Below are 15,355 nucleotides of genomic sequence, written 5' to 3'. Positions count from 1 at the left end.
ACCGATTACGTGCTTCGAATACGAAATTACAGGCTGGCCTAAAGCTCCCGAAACTGCCAAGGCTCTCAAGATGACACCGCCTTCCGTTTTCAGGCGGTGGAGCATGCCTCAGCTGCAAGCTCCCAGGCAGGACCCACTGTAAAGCTTCTCCAAGGCTGGAACCTACCAATGGAAACGTCACTGGTTTCCCGCTGCCGTCATTCGCGCGACAGAACCTCAAGAAAGTTGAAGGAGCTCTCCCAAAGAGCAACGCAACCCAAGAGCAGCAGCTTTGTGAGGCTGCACAACTTGCCTCTGTTCATCAACCGTCGCCAAAACATTGCAACTTCTTTACATGTCTCCCCGTACCTCCTGGCTTACCCGGAAATGACGCGCTCTCAGTAATTTGAACCCGACCGCGTTCACATCATCGACACAGTGCTCTATCCAACATGGAGATGGCTGAAGACGGAAACGTCGCTGCGCTTTTGGCGACCAAACTCGCAACACCCATTGCCCAGCTTGGCCCCGATTTGCCAGATCAACCATCGCGAACCGTGCGAGGCGAAGTTGGCATTACCTGGCCCTACAACTCGGTCACCGAGACCTTTGCTTTCTTGCTGGCAGAGCCCGATGTACGACTGCGTCGTGCTCGAGGTCAAGTTCGCATCGAGCTCCATGGTCCCAGCGCAAGGATTCTTTCAAAATGTGGTCTAGGAGCTGGTGATGAGCTACTCTTCTCTCTAGAGGAAGTAACATGGACAAAGGACACATCGCCAGGCGGCATCCCTGGCTCCAGAGTGGAATGGCAATTGCAGTTCGACGAGAAGTTTGTCTTGCAGGTGCGGTCATGACGCTTGCTCGCCGACTCACAACCCATCTAACAGCTTTCTATAGATAAAATCTGGCGAAACAAACCAGCTCAGACACTTGAACATCGACCATCCCGAACTCGAGACCGAGGCCTCGCCTCGACCCCCGGCTCCGCCTGCGACAGCACCTCGACTGTCGACACCTGAGCCCGAAGAACCACCCGAACACGTCCCTACAATCCGCAAATTTTTCGAAGTTGCCGAGAACGAATATGCATCCCCAGCACTCATCAAACGGCAGCGACTGTCGTACGGTGCGCTGTTCGAGGATGGGTTTGACCCTTTCGAGGAAGACGGAGGAGTCAAGGGCAAGGGTCGCAAACGAACTCGGTTTGGCCGCGACAGCAGTGCGTGGCGCTATACCAGCCAGTCACCTAGTCCTGAACCTCAGTCACCGGCTGAGGAGTCTATGGACGAAGATGTGACCGAGAAAACGTCCCCGCAGCCTTCGCCACAAAAGGAAATGCTGGATGAGGGAGTCCAGACAGTCGATATTGAAATGACCGAGCCCACGGACGAGGCGGTGCAAACAGAGCCAGTACAGCCCGAGTCAACACGGGTCGAGGCGGCGCAAACGGAGCCGATGGAGACGGAGCCGGTACGGACAAAGCCAGTGCGGACACCCCCAGTGCGTACAGAGAGCGCCATGGACGTGCTTAGCCAAGCAGCGCTTGCTCATGCGCAGCAGGCACAGAAGTCTCCGGCTTCCGAGGAGCATCCCAGGCTTTCCCAAGCTCAGCAGGAGAAAAGGTCACCTGTTGCTCAGGAGCAGCCAGCTCTCACGATGCCAGAATTGCCCCCTGCTACCCCCCAACATGACCAGGCTTCTGGAAAGCCCACTGAAAGCCGATCCAGTCCCCCGGCTGCCAATGCCAACACGGACATGCCCAAACTTGATGCCGCCCAAAAGCCTGCCACGGATACGTTTGCTAGTAGCTCACTTTTTGGCACCCCCAAGACTCCTGGTTTCTCCATGTTTGGCACTGGCCCGCCCGCCCGGATCCAATCACCTTCAAGCATAGCAGACCAAGTTAGATTCGGGTTTTCTCACATTCCACATACCGCACCCCCTCCGGATGCTCACGATCAACATTTCCATGGGGCCACTGGCTTTGATAAGAACGAGGCATATCCTGATTCGTATCTTGATGACGCGCCGTCTGGTGTGCATATCAACAACTATTTTGCGTCGGCCGACACTCAAGATCTGCCCATTCAACAGCCTCCCATGGCGGAGAACTTTGATAACAATCAGTGGACGGTTACTACAGAGTCCCCGCGCTATAACCAAACCGAGGGCGGCCACTTTGGTGATGACGCTCTGGAGGAGGGCACCCGGATGCCTCCTGGCGATGCGGCTCTCCACGCTGCTCATGTTACTCCTAACGCATTGCCGGATGGGTTTGCTAGCTATGGGCATGGCGGGTTGCAAGGCCAGTTTGCGGATGGTGGACTTGCTACTCAGGAAGCTCGTGGCTATGGAGAGGGTGATGACTCACTTGAGGAAGACGCCGTTGGTGTAGACGATGAGGAGGATCAGGATGCCGTCCAAGATGAGTACGCGTATGGTGAGCCCATCGAAGAAGGCGATTACGACCAGCGAAACTACGTTGAGCCCTCGGATGATGATGAGGGTCTATCTGAACAGGAAGAGGAGGTTCATCAGGAGATTGTTGATCGGTATGGTGATGCTGGGGTGTTGGATGAGTCTGAGTTTAAGGGATTCAATGATTTGTCTGAGGACCAGGAGGAGGACGATGAAGAGGAGTATGATGATGAGGAGGAGGGGGATGAGTATGATGATTATGAGGAGGCTCCGGCGGCTAAGCCAGTTTATACTGGGAGGGTGCTGCCGCAGGCGAATCCGAAAGGGCCGATGGTGATTAGCTTGCTTTCGGACTCTGAGGATGATGACGTGTCTATGCCTGCGCCCAAGGCACCTCCGGCTGCTGAACCGACGCAGGAGACTCCTAAGAGCCCGGGGATTGGTTCTGATCAGGTTGATCCGGGTCTTTCTGAGGAGGTTGAGGAATCTGAGGAAGCTAAGGCATCTGAAGCAGCTAAGGCATCTGAAGCAGCTAAGGACTCTCAAGAGGACGAGGAGGGATCTGAGGAGGAGGATCGGGAGCTTGAGGAGGATGTCTATGATTCTGAGGAGGAGATGCCGGATGCTGAAGAGGAGGTCTCGGAGGTTGGAGGGGCTGGAGTGGAGTATGAATCAGCATCTGAAGACGAAGTTGGAGATCTCGAGGTGGAGGAAGCTTCTGTTAGAGATGAAGATGAAGATGAAGATGAAGACGAAGCTGAAGGCCACACGGCGGAAGGGGCTTCCGACGAAGACGAAGAGCCTGAAGAGGAAACCTCGGGCCGTGGAGATGAAGCGCCACAACCAAGGGATGGGCCTTCAGCCAGAGATGAGGCTTCGGATGACGAGCATGAGGCTACAGCGCTCAAGGGTGAGGTTTCGAAGCCCAAGGAAGCAGCCAACGAGGCCGAAGACGAGGCCCCTGCGGTTGCTGGTGGCCAGACCCATGTGGTTGACTTTGCTGTTCACCAAGCTGATGGGCACGAGGAGCAAGCACGCGCACCCGCTGATGAGCATGCCGACAAGGAAGACTCCTTTGTCATATCGGCACCTGAAGACACGGACGAGGTGTCTGGTTCCGAGTCTGAACTTGAGATTGAACCGCCCAAGGTTGCTGCTGTTTCAGAGTCGGAGGATAAGGCATCCGAGGCTGAACCGGTGGCCGCCTCTCCCGAGAAGGCTGCCGCTTCAGAGTCGGAAGATAAGGAATCCGAGGCTGAAGAGCCGGCTGCTACTGCTACAAACGAAGCCGAGGAGGTTGAACCAAAGGTCGACCAGTCAGATGCCGCAGCCAAATCGGAACTTGAGCGGCCAGATGTCACTGCTGCCGAGTCGGCCAGCCAATTCGACGTTGATGATGAACCCGAGCATGAACACGATGCTGATTATATCCCTTCGGAAGATGAGAATGACGAAATTGACGTGGCTGACGATGTGCCCTCCGGGGACTTCGACAGGGAACTCGAGGATTTTTATGACGACATGGTACTGGAACAACTCGAACAAGAGCAGGCTAACCAGCGTATGGCGTCCGAGTCGGCAGATGACAAGATGTCACTTGCGAGTCAAGTCGAGGCCGATGACGACCAGATGGATGTCGAAGACGACCACGAAAAAGCCAGCACGGCCGAACCCATGTCGGTGGTTGACGATGACGTCGATGTTGATATGCTTGATGCGGGAACGCCGCATTTCGAGTCGCCTATGGAAGCAGAGACGCCACGAGCAGAGGTCGAGTCTAGCATGATCATTACCGAGGTGATTGAGGAGGTTGTTGAGGAGACTGTTATCATGGAGGTGACAACTGAGATTCTTGTAGAGGATGCTGCTATGGACCAGGAAGCGACTGAGGAAGCACAGGAAGAGGTGTTGGAGGACACACAGCAGCAAGAGGACACGGATGCTGTCGAGGAAGTTCATCTGGAGCCTGTTAAGGAGGCAGAGGAAGAAGTCCCGGTGCCTGTTGTCGACGAGGAGAAGCCAGCAGTGGTGTCTCTGGAGCCGGTTGAGGGTGCAACTGCACCAGCCAACAATGAAGCAATGGGTAAAGAAGTCCCTGCCTCGCCTCCTCTCACCAACTCTTTTGCATCTCAGAAGAAACTGTCGCCATTCGCCCAAGGGTTTCAGGAAGCAATGCGGGAGACAGAGCTGCCCCCAACCCCTCTGCAGAGCATGGTGCAAGCGGAGCCTGAGGATCACGATGTCGAGGAGGAACAAGAAACCCAGCAGGCTGACGCGGGTGTTATTCTAGAGCAGCCAGGCAACAACAGTGCTGGCTCGCCAGATTTGAGCTTCAACGCGGGCGAGTCTGATGCGGAAGAAGTCGCGTCAGTCCTGAGTGCGCCTGTTCGGAAGGCTGTAGCGACGCGTGCAAGCAACCGGAATAAGAACAAGAAAAAGGCCGTCAGAGGCAAGAGCGCACAATTAGAGCTTTCCGAGCCGCCCACGCAAACCAGAGCTGTTTGTAAGAGCGCCGAGGAAGAAATCACGGTCCAGACGCCATCCTCTCAAGAGCACATGTCACCGCAGCCTGAAATGGCAGCGTCATCATCCTCCTCGCCAGATGTGAGCGTCAAGCTCGCCCAGCAGTCGGTAGCAGCGCGACGGAGCAAGAGAGGGCAACCACAGCCACAGGAGCCGCAGCCAACACGAATTAGCCCGCGACTTGCCAGGAGGCGGTCGAACAGCTTACAGTCGAGCAACCAGGACGCCGAGGAAGAGCCCAAGGGGTCTTTTAACTTGCCCTCCAACCGCGATCTCAGCGTTTTATTGGCGAGAGGCGCGCTGGCCTCGCCATCCAAGGGAGATGTCAGCGTCGGCCTCGCAAAGGATGCGCTGAATTCTCCGTCCAAAACCAAGTCAGCTTCCCCTCTGGTCGACGACAACAACACCAGCACCGCCGCCTTGAAGGCCGATCTGACCAAGCGCCTCCGCCAGGAATTCCCCGACTGCATCAACTTGACCTCACTGAAATACCACGTGGACGAGCACCCCGTCGTCGCCGCGATTGTCACCTCTGAACCCACCACGCCTGTCCGCGCCAAGAAGGGACCGAGGGAATACGTCATGTCGTTTCACATTACCGACCCGTCGATCGCGCCGGGTAGTGTTGTGGAGGTGCAGCTGTACCGACCGCACAAGGAGTCGCTGCCTGTTGTCAGGGTGGGGGATGCGGTTTTGCTGCAGAGGCTGCAGGTCAAGTCGATTAGCAAGAAGGGGTTTGGGCTGAGGTCGGGGGAGGAGTCGAGCTGGGCGGTGTTTGATGCTGATGAGGGGGCGCCGCAGGTTAAGGGGGCGCCGGTGGAGGGTTGGGAGGGTTATAGGGGGTATATGACTGGTTTGAGGGGGTGGTGGAGGAGTTTGGATTCGGGTGCTAGGGGGAGGGTGGAGAGGGCGGATAGGAAGATGAGGGAGGCTAAGTAGGATTTCTCGTTGAGTTGAGGGGTTGGGTTTTGGGGGGGTTATGTTTGTGGAGTCTGGACTTATTCTATGGAGGGAGGGGAATATGCATTTGTTTTGTTTTTTTAAAGGGGGGAGGGCGGGAGTGGTAATGGACATTGAGGAATCATGGTTCACGGGGAGTTATTTTTCATGATTATGGGTACCTCCGAGGAAGACGGAGAGATCAACAGGCAAAAAAACAAAATCAGCAAAGTTTGTATGCATGTATAATAGTGATTGACTGAGGTCGGTAGCCACAGTTTATGTACGGACCCTTGAGCAAGACGGCGTTTTTTTTTGGTCCCAATCAGACAAAACAAGGCTGGGAAGAGGGTGGGTGGGAGTGAGATTTGATTGGGTGTGTGCAACGCAGGATGCGCAAGCATGGGGGGGTGGATGCGGCTAGATGCGTGTAAGTGGTCACCTTTTGTCTGCATGTGTCTAGTCGGATGTGAGTAGTTTTCGTGTGAGTAAGGGGGGTTTGAAGCCGGGGAGGTTTTGGCGGGGAGGTGGTTGTGTAGCGAGACATTTGTGGGAGTATAAGACAAGGAGGTCTCGAAGTCGAGGGAGGAGTTTGTCACACAACCATATCCTACCAACACATCATCCATCCTTTTCTTCCAGCAGCATATCTCTACATTTCAACCATCCATCTCACACCACCAGCGTTCGGCGTATCATTAAAAATGACCACCCACCACAGCCACCACAACCATCACCATCACAACAACAACAACAACAACAACAACCACCACCACCACCCCCCTTCCTCCTCCGATGACAACCCCCCCTCTCTTACGATTGAACCCCCCCTCCTAACCTGGGAACAACTTCTCGCCCACTTCACCCAAGAAGTCCACCGCCTCTCCTCCGACCTTCATTCCTCCCACCGCCGCCTAGAGGCCAGTTTCCAGTCCCAGCTCTCAGTCATAAAACGGGACCTCTCAAGACAGCTGACCCGCGAGATTGGGGGTGTGCACTCCCACCTTTTGCTTTCTAACCAAGCCCCCAAGTTTTCTTACTTTAGGAAACTGCCGGTCGAGGTTAGAATGAAAGTATGGGAGTTTGCCCTTTGGGGTTGCCCGCGTGTTTTGGAGGTCAGGGCCGGGTATTTGCCTAGAGGGGGCCAGGTGGTGGGTAGGGTGAGGGGGTACCATGGTGTTTTCGAGGGGGGGACCCAAGGAGAGGAGGGGAGGGTCGGGAGGGATTGGAGACCACGGGTGGGCGGTGGGCATCAGGGGGTTGGGGGGAACGGGGGGAGTAACCCCTTGCCAGGACCGGTGGTGACTACCAACTTATTACCACCGCCGCCGTTGGCGGGGACGTGTCATGAGAGCAGGGTTGTTTGCTTGAGGCATGGGGGGTTGGTGAAGACAAAGGTCGTGACGATGGATGGGCAGGCGTACGTGACGGGGCATACCTGGTTTTCCCCCGGGGTGGATTGGCTAAAGGTGCCGAGTGTCGGGCCTGTTTTTGCGGCTACGATTGTCGGTAGTGTAGGACAGGGGGAGCTGCCGCCGCCGCTGGATATACAGCAGCTTGCTGAACAAGTCTTGATACGAAAACCACAAGATCGGGCGGAGTTGGAGAGGCAGGTGAGGAGGTTTCAGATTGGGGGTTTGTGGGAACGGTTGAAGACCGTCGGGGTGGTTGTCACGTGTGATGTTGTGAGGGTGAGGATGGGGGGGTGGGAGTGGGGGTTGGGGATGGGGCCGGGGAGGGAGTTGTTTCCTGCCGGGGAGGGGCCGGTGAGGTTTGTTGAGTGAGCTTTTTTTTTTTTCTCTTTATGTACCCTTAAACTACCCCTTCTATGACATCCGCTAACTAACCCCATCACAGCCTCCAATCCCCCTCCTCCACCCTCTCCATCGCCTCCCTCTTCCCCCCAGGTTCTCCCCCACACCAGGTCTGGACCGCCCACCACTACTCCCTCGTCTCCAAAAACCCCTTCTGCTCCCCCCTCCTCAACAACACCACCTTCCGGCTCGAAGGCCTCGAGACGCTCTGGCTCATCTACCGCTCCAAACTTTTTCCTCTCACCTTCGCCCTCTCGGAGATCATCGACTCCGAGGACCTGCTGTTCTACGACGGCGAAGTCACCCGGCAGGAAAACGGCTGGGTCAGGGAGGAACTGAAAAGAATGCCCGAGATCAAACTGCTGCATGCTTTCATAATGGATGAGTTTAACGAGGAGGGAGGAGGGGGGGGATACAATGGGGAGAAGGGGGTGGAGGTTAGGAGGCTTTATGGAGGTAACTTTGGGGGGAGGTTGGGGACTTTGGGGGCGGTTTAACCATGGGATGGGATGGTGTTGTGAGAGAGAGAGATTTATGAGAATGTTGACGTGAGAGGGTGGACAGCACTCAGGTGTTATAAAAGGGTACCGCGGTGATGGTTATAGGTTCACCTATAAGACACACAACGGCAACAACACATCATATGCTAACAACAACTGCACACCAAATCATTCATTCAACCTTCACCTCTCCTATCAAGCATCAACAATCTCGACACAAACCGCTCTCCCCCATTTCATTCTCATTCTAACAAGTAGTATATGTATTTGGATTCCTCCCTCTTTTTATCTATTCCGCGCTTGCACGCTCACTTGACACCGCCACATCCAACAACTGTAATCTTGTCTTGTCTTGTCTTGTCTTGCCTCAGAAACCTCCCGTTTTCCATGCACTCTGCCATCCATTGTAGTCCATCCAAAAACCAAATCTTGTGTGTGAAACTTGGTCTCCTCAACTCTTCGTTGGGATATCATTCATTAGAAAAAGAGATAACCGCAAAAAAAAGAAGCCCATTATAATCCCCGCAATGCTCATACCAAGGGGCAAGCAGAAGCAAAGAAAACAGAAAAGAAAAAAAGAAAGAAAAAAAGGCTAAGCTAAGTCCTTCCCTGAAAGTAAACAACGCCAGTAATGCACTCCCCCCTCCCTCTCCCAACCCAGCTTCATCCAGTCATTATAGACTCCCAATTTCAATACCCGCCCCTCCCCGAAAAACAAACACTTAAAGAGCAGGGTCATAAATATGCTCCTTGATATACTTATCAAGAGCCGGGTCACCCCACTCCTCCCAGGTAAGCCATTGCTCCTCGGGCAGGGCACTCACACCATCCCGACGCGCAGCCTTCATCACCTCGCGGGCAACAATCACGCTGGCATCACGCACGCGCTCAATGCGGGGGTAGATCAGACCCTTGTGCACCTCCTCGGCGTTCAGGGAACCGGCAAGGGCAGCAGCAGAGGTGTAGATCATGTTGTCGGTGACACGGGTGGCCTTGGCGAGGATGGCGCCGAGGCCGATGCCAGGGAAGACATAGACGTTGTTGCCCTGGTTGGGGTAGTAGGTGATGGCCTGGTCGCTGCCGAGCTTGATGGTGAACTGAGAAAAGGGAGAGCCAGAGGCAAAGATGACGGTGCCATCAGTCCAGGTGACGGCCTGCTCGAAAGTGCACTCGGCCTTGGTGAGGGGGTTGCTGAGAGGGAAGAGAATGGGTCTGCGGCCGAGACCACCGGCGTCCACAGAAGCCTTGAGGGCACGGACGACAGACTCGGTGAAGACGCCAAAGGTGGCAGTCAAGCCAACAAGAGCGGTCGGCTTGACGTACTCGATAACCTCCTCAAGAGACTTGAACTGGAGGCCGTTGTTGTCGCCGCGAGCAAAGTACTTCTTGTGCTCGGCGAGCTTGTCACCGCGGTCCTTGGTCACGAGGCCCTTGGTGTCGACAAGCCAGAACTTGTCCTTGGCCGCCTGCTCGGAGAGACCACGCTTGGTGTAGTACTCTACAAGCTGCTTGGCGACACCGACACCGGCAGAGCCAGCGCCCATGAAGACGAGGCGCTGCTCCTCGAGAGGAACGCCGGAAAGATTCACGGCACCAATGTAGCTGCAAAACAGGTTAGCAATAGCAAAAATTGCGGATCCTTCGGCGAGGCCAAAACTTACCCTCCGAGAACAACAGCGCCAGTGCCCTGGATGTCGTCATTGAAGCACTTGTACTTGTTCCGATACCGGTCCAGGTAGTTGAAGGCCTTTTCTGACTCGAAATCCTCAAACTGCACCACCATTTCAGGATAGACCTCGGCAGCGGCAGTCATGAACTCGTCCATAAACTCCTGCTGCTCGGCCACCGAGGGCCGCTTCGAGCGCAGACCCAGGTACAGCGGATCCTTGAGGTTGGTCTCGTTGGCCGTTCCGCAGTCGAGAACGATGGGGAGCGTCTTATCCGGGTGGATACCCGCCGCCGCCGTGTACAGGGCTAGCTTGCCGATCTGATGCATGTAAATTAGCCAACCAGCCCACCGGGACCCCGCTGCGTCCGTCCACAGCTTTTGCCGACGTGACTTACCGGAATGCCAACGCCATTGACGCCCAGATCGCCCAGGCCCAGGATGCGAGACCCGTCTGTCACGACGCAGATCTCGGGATTTGGATATGGCCAGTTCTTGAGGATCGTCTTTATCGACTTGCGCTGCTTGATGGAGATGTAGAGCGCCTCGGGGCGGGTGTAGAGAGTAGAATACTGAAGACACACGTCACCAATGGTGGGAGTGTACACCAGAGGCATGAGCTCCTTCGCATTGTCGATGAGCAGGCGGTAAAAGAGGTCGGCGTTCTGGTACTTGAGCGACGACAGATAGAGATAGCGGTCAATGTTGGTCTGGCGAGTCCGGATCATCTTGAGCGCACGCTCGCACTGCTTGCCCGAGTCCTCCATGACGTGTGGGATAAGACCGGTGAGGTTCTTGGCGATACGCTGCTCTGGGGTAAAAGAAAGGCCTTGACGGAGGGACGTGATGTTAGCTGCCATGGTGCGCAACGAAGGGAGGATGCGGGAGGTCATTGATGGAGGCAAAGGCTCATCAAGGTTCAGAAAGAATAGACCGGGAGGAGAGGAGGTAGGGGGGTATGATGCTTTTAGAGAGAGGGAGGGGAGAGGGAGGGAGAGGGGGGGGGAGAGAGCCGGTATTCGAGTCAGATGGTCCGGACAGGTTCGGGAGCAGGTCTGCTCGGACACGGTGCAAGATTTAAGCTCTAGCACCGCTTCCCCTGCTAACGGAATGACGCGCAAAGAGAAGAGAGAAAAGAATGTTGACTCACCCTTATTCCACATGGGCTCGTTGATGACCTGGTAACCAAGAGCCTGGTTCTGGGAGAGGTACTGCGTCTCGGCGAACTGCTTGACTTCGCCGTAGGTCTTTTGCTGGTAACCCCGGAGGGTGTCGAGGTTGGCCATTCTCATGGCTTCTTCGATGGCAGCTATGTCAACAGACGACATTGGGTTGGCGGCGGATATTCTGCGCGAAGACGAGATGGACATGCGCTTAGAGGTAGATATAGATGAGTGCGAGGACCGGGCCGACGCTACTGAGGACGATGAGGGGGATGTTGACCGAGGCGTTGAGATATCGGATGAAGAGGCGCTGGGAGCATACGAAGCCATTGCATGTGCGAGTGACGAGGGGGAAGGATGTGTGGGAGTCGGGAGAACAAAAGAAGTCTTCGAAGAGGAGGAGGAGGAACAGGAACGGGAGGGTCCCCTGCGGCGTGAGTCTAGTGCGTCGAGGGTTGAGCGACCAGCGGGCGTATTATTAGAAGTAGTATTACGGCGACTGAAACTACCGCTAGGGCGTGTAATCGATTGGGCCACCAGAGCCTTTTCGGTCAACAGTAGTGATGGTTGTTGGAGTGTCTTGCCAACAACAGCAACAACAATGCTTGTTGGCGACGGCAAGCCTCCTCTTTAAGACCTTTTTGCAAGACCACGACGGCGCGAAGCAGAAGCCAGCAGCAGCTCCATCGCCTGCTACACCTTACTACTTGATGCGACGGAGGCCTGTCTGGAGGTTTCGTTGCACGTTTCAAGGGCTACGACCTCTCTCTGGGCACGCTCGCACGTTGGGCCTCGATGGGTGGGATACCAGGGGGAAAAAAAAGAAGTCACGATCCCCTGTCATCAGGGGTGCCGGTACCGGTACGAGTTCCCGTAGCGGTCAGGGTTTCCACTTACACGGCCGGGCGACACCGAAAGCAGGAGTCACCGACAATCACACCCCAGAGGTTCAACCACTTCAACAAGGACCGGAATGGGCTCCCGACACGGCGCGGAATCCATGGAAACGCATATTGGGCGTTAATCACAGTCGCTCCCGAATATCCCGTTATTTTTTATTTTTATTTTGGCAACAATTTGTTGGGCCCTGGGCTTGATTCTCGTTGGGAAGAGAACGAAAAAAAAAAATATCAAAAAAGAATTGACCGCCGCACCGTTGCGCGCGACGTCACAGGCTGGTTGCTGAGTGGTTGGTTGGCCAGGGTGTGTCAGACCCAGACCTATCGATCCGTAAATAAAAAAAAGGTACCTCCTGCGCCCTGTGAGCCAAGCCAAGTACCGCCGTCACATCGAAGGTGGTCACTCCTGCAGCTATGGGAATGGCCGGAATCTGAGAACGAACCTCACCAGCCGCCGAGACCTGCTTGAGAGCACACAATCACATTTTCATGAGAGTGAAAAAACATGGCGGACACCCGTTGGCGCCGATGAGCAGGACGTTCTGCTTGGGTCTTTCAGCTGCATGTAATCGTGTATTGTAAAACAGTCCTGAAAGTTCCGTGTTTTCTGGGAGGAAGGGTTTCTCAGCTTCATCTCGACAGGCCACTAACCTCGCAGCACCTGACCAATCAAATTGTCGATGATGGGGTGCCATTGCCTGTTTTGGCTAAGGGGCCTCGTCCCGAACCGTCGGCTGAAGTTGAGATGCTGGCCGGCAGCCAAGTCGGGATCGGTTGTCGGCCTCTCATCTGTAAAATACACAGTCTCCCTTGTCTCAGCGACAACCCGTGACCTCTGCCACTCCTTGCAGAATTACCTAATAAGTCCAGCGAGAGGCATGCACTTGGTGATCAGTTGCTGGTGTTACACACCGGCTCCAGCGGCATTGTGTACAAGAAAACCGGTGCTGCCGGGAAATTCGCTATCGTGGCATATATGTCGGGTTCCGAATTGTCGCAAAATGGCGCCGATATATACAACCACTGCGAGTTCTGCGAGATAGCAGAGATTTCACCGAGAAAGCGGAAAAGGGAAATTTCAATCTCAAACGGTCGAGAGGTACCGCTACTCCGGTTCTGCAGATTCCCACACTGTCACAGCCGTCAATGGGACCCGGTGGAGCTGCGGTGGGGTGTGTGTGGGTCCATCGCAAATCGTCTGGAGGGACCGGCCGGTGGGGCGATGGAGTCTCAGGGGCAGGCCCGGGGAAGGCACGAGCATGCAGTTTGCGGGCTGCATGGATGGTGCAGGTTTTCCCCCCGACTTCTCCCGACGCCATCGCAGGGATGTCCTCCATGTCGTCCAAACGACTTCGAGAAGCCTGCCCTTGGTGAAACAGGGACAGCTTCGCGTCTGATGTCTGATGTGCCGCCGGCCTCCACCGCTCTCAAACAGACGACCCCAACGGCATGCTGCTTTTCGTCTGAACTCTTTTCACGCTTCTGAGTGCTGTCACTTTGGTCTAGAATTACATAACAAACTATTGTAGATACGGAACAAGCGGATGAGGTGGGATTGGGCCGTGAGGCTGTCCAAGGTACTCCGTACAAGGCATGCAACTTGCTGACGTCCGCGTGACTTCCTTCTCAAAAATGACCACAAAGAGTGAAAAAAGAGGGTTGGGGAAATGGATTCGGAAAACCCCAACAGTGTGCCCCTTGGGTTACCTTCTCGATTTGACGAGGATTGTCTGATCTCCGCCCTTCCCGTCTGCGGCCCAGCAACCTCGCCCTGTTCGTTTCCTCGAGTTTTTCAATGCCACGAATGCATCACCAATTCTCAAGCAGATCGGCATCGTCTACAGGAGTCCAAGCGTGGTATTTCCGAGCTAGCCTTGAAAGGTCCTGCTGAGCGGCAGCTTTGGGCCCCAAACCTGCAACTTTCGGTTAAGAACATGCTGGAGGTCCGTGAGGTGCCGTGCCGGCAAGCGGCCCCACACCACCACATGTTCCGTCAAAGACCGGTGTTGGTCCGGGTCTTGGTCGGGTACCACCCGGAGCACCTCCGCTCCCCCCCTCCAAATTCCCAATTTTCGTCCCAAAGTTGGATTTCGCGGGGGATACCGGAAGCACATAAAGGCAACATGCAGGTGACAGACGAACAATCAGAAATGCAAGCAAGCATTCCCGCATCAAAAGTTCCGACAACGGAGCGAGCACCGTTTTTCTAGATCTTCAGACGTGGTGAGGCTCGTGGGCTCTCCGTGACACCCCGCAAAATCAACAAGGTTGATCTCGCCCCCGGTCAAGAGGTAGGGTTCACCATGGTCAGCTGGGGTTCGGACTCCACCACTGCCATGGCCGCCACAGAATCCGGTGAGAAGCTTCGGACGAGCTTCACCGCCTGCTGGCCCCTCTTTCGGATTTGCCCAACGATCCCCACGGTTTGGCTGTGCCCCAGATCTTTTTTTTTTTTTTTTTTTTGCTTGGTCAGAAAAATCGGAAAAAGAAACAAGGCGTGGAACGTGGGATGGTGAAGGCATCAACTCCCCCAGCTTTCTCATCGGAACAGAACATGGGATGAGAATGGCCAGCAAGGGTACCATCCCCGTGTTTTGTGATGGTGACTGTCGTCAGCAAGCCACGCGGGGGGGGGGCTGCTTTGCCCTGGGGGCACTCCCTCGGCCCGGTGAGTGATTGGGGTCTTCCTCGGTGTGCTCGGCCGGCCAGCCAGCCAACCACCACACACACGCACAAACCCCGAATATCCAAAAACCCGTGGCAAAACTCCGGGTATGCTGAACTCCCCCAAGGCCTCCAATTGGAAAAAAGACACTCCCGAGAATCGAGGCCGAAGAAAAAGCTCGTGACTCAAGCGGGGTGGTGGCTGGGTCTTCCCGGGTCTGGACAAGTTGCGGCTCTGATGGGATATGTGGAGGGGTTCGTGTCATGGATAAACATTCATTCAATTCCCCACGGGAAAAAGATGTGGAGCTTGGCGGGGGAAGTGTGGGTTGAAAAAGTTGGGGTTCATTCAGGGGTGATGGCTGTTGAAGGCCAGACTATCCACCATCCATCTACTCCGGGTACTACTCGGGATGGGGAAAGATGTGGGATGTATGTGAAATACCATGTACCCGAGGGAGAGGGGGGATATTTACCGGTTTGGTTACCTCGCTCGGTAAAGTCTTACAGATGGGAGGTGCGGAATCCCTTCACATGTAAAGCATGTAAGGCTTCACAGCGGATTACCCTGTAAAGAGTCACATATTTATGACTCAGTAGATTTCGGGTAAAGGTGACGAACCACCACTCTCGATGACGAGATCTGAGGGTGGTATTGAACAATCATGAAGAACACGACTGTATAACCGAGAGGAAGAGAATAGTTCGGAAGAAGGGAAGTATCAGAATCGGAGGGAATCATGAACAATTACAGTCGAAGAGCACAAGACTTCAATAGCCGGTGAGGGGC

The 15,355-nt window shown here is 55.1% G+C and overlaps 4 protein-coding genes across 4 annotated transcripts; 2 read left to right on the top strand and 2 right to left on the bottom strand.

Annotated features, from left to right (window-relative positions):
- Positions 1-431: 431 nt before the first annotated feature.
- On the top strand, positions 432-5,859 carry QC764_211130 (uncharacterized protein; the record flags this gene model as incomplete). Its single annotated transcript, XM_062944818.1, is given in 3 exon segments — positions 432-821; positions 877-2,893; positions 2,912-5,859. 3 exon segments carry the CDS (start codon positions 432-434, stop codon positions 5,857-5,859), a joined length of 5,355 nt encoding a protein of 1,784 aa, XP_062803689.1.
- A 33-nt stretch (positions 5,860-5,892) lies between these two features.
- On the top strand, positions 5,893-8,170 carry QC764_0042780 (uncharacterized protein; the record flags this gene model as incomplete). Its single annotated transcript, XM_062940307.1, has 2 exons — positions 5,893-7,639; positions 7,717-8,170. The coding sequence occupies exons 1-2, from the start codon at positions 6,564-6,566 to the stop codon at positions 8,168-8,170; spliced, it is 1,530 nt and encodes a 509-aa protein (XP_062803688.1). The 5' UTR covers positions 5,893-6,563.
- On the bottom strand, positions 7,723-11,332 carry QC764_211120 (uncharacterized protein; the record flags this gene model as incomplete). Its single annotated transcript, XM_062944817.1, is given in 5 exon segments — positions 7,723-8,749; positions 8,760-9,775; positions 9,835-10,160; positions 10,238-10,668; positions 10,990-11,332. 4 exon segments carry the CDS (start codon positions 11,330-11,332, stop codon positions 8,896-8,898), a joined length of 1,980 nt encoding a protein of 659 aa, XP_062803687.1. The 3' UTR covers positions 7,723-8,749; positions 8,760-8,895.
- An 838-nt stretch (positions 11,333-12,170) lies between these two features.
- On the bottom strand, positions 12,171-12,828 carry QC764_0042760 (uncharacterized protein; the record flags this gene model as incomplete). Its single annotated transcript, XM_062940306.1, has 3 exons — positions 12,171-12,184; positions 12,553-12,745; positions 12,814-12,828. 3 exons carry the CDS (start codon positions 12,826-12,828, stop codon positions 12,171-12,173), a joined length of 222 nt encoding a protein of 73 aa, XP_062803686.1.
- Positions 12,829-15,355: the final 2,527 nt, after the last annotated feature.

This window comes from Podospora pseudoanserina, chromosome 2 (genome assembly GCF_035222485.1).
Source record: "Podospora pseudoanserina strain CBS 124.78 chromosome 2, whole genome shotgun sequence".
Lineage (NCBI taxonomy): Eukaryota > Fungi > Ascomycota > Sordariomycetes > Sordariales > Podosporaceae > Podospora > Podospora pseudoanserina.
The sequence above is the reverse complement of the archived record's forward strand: the minus strand, read 5'-3'. Positions and strand labels throughout refer to the sequence as shown.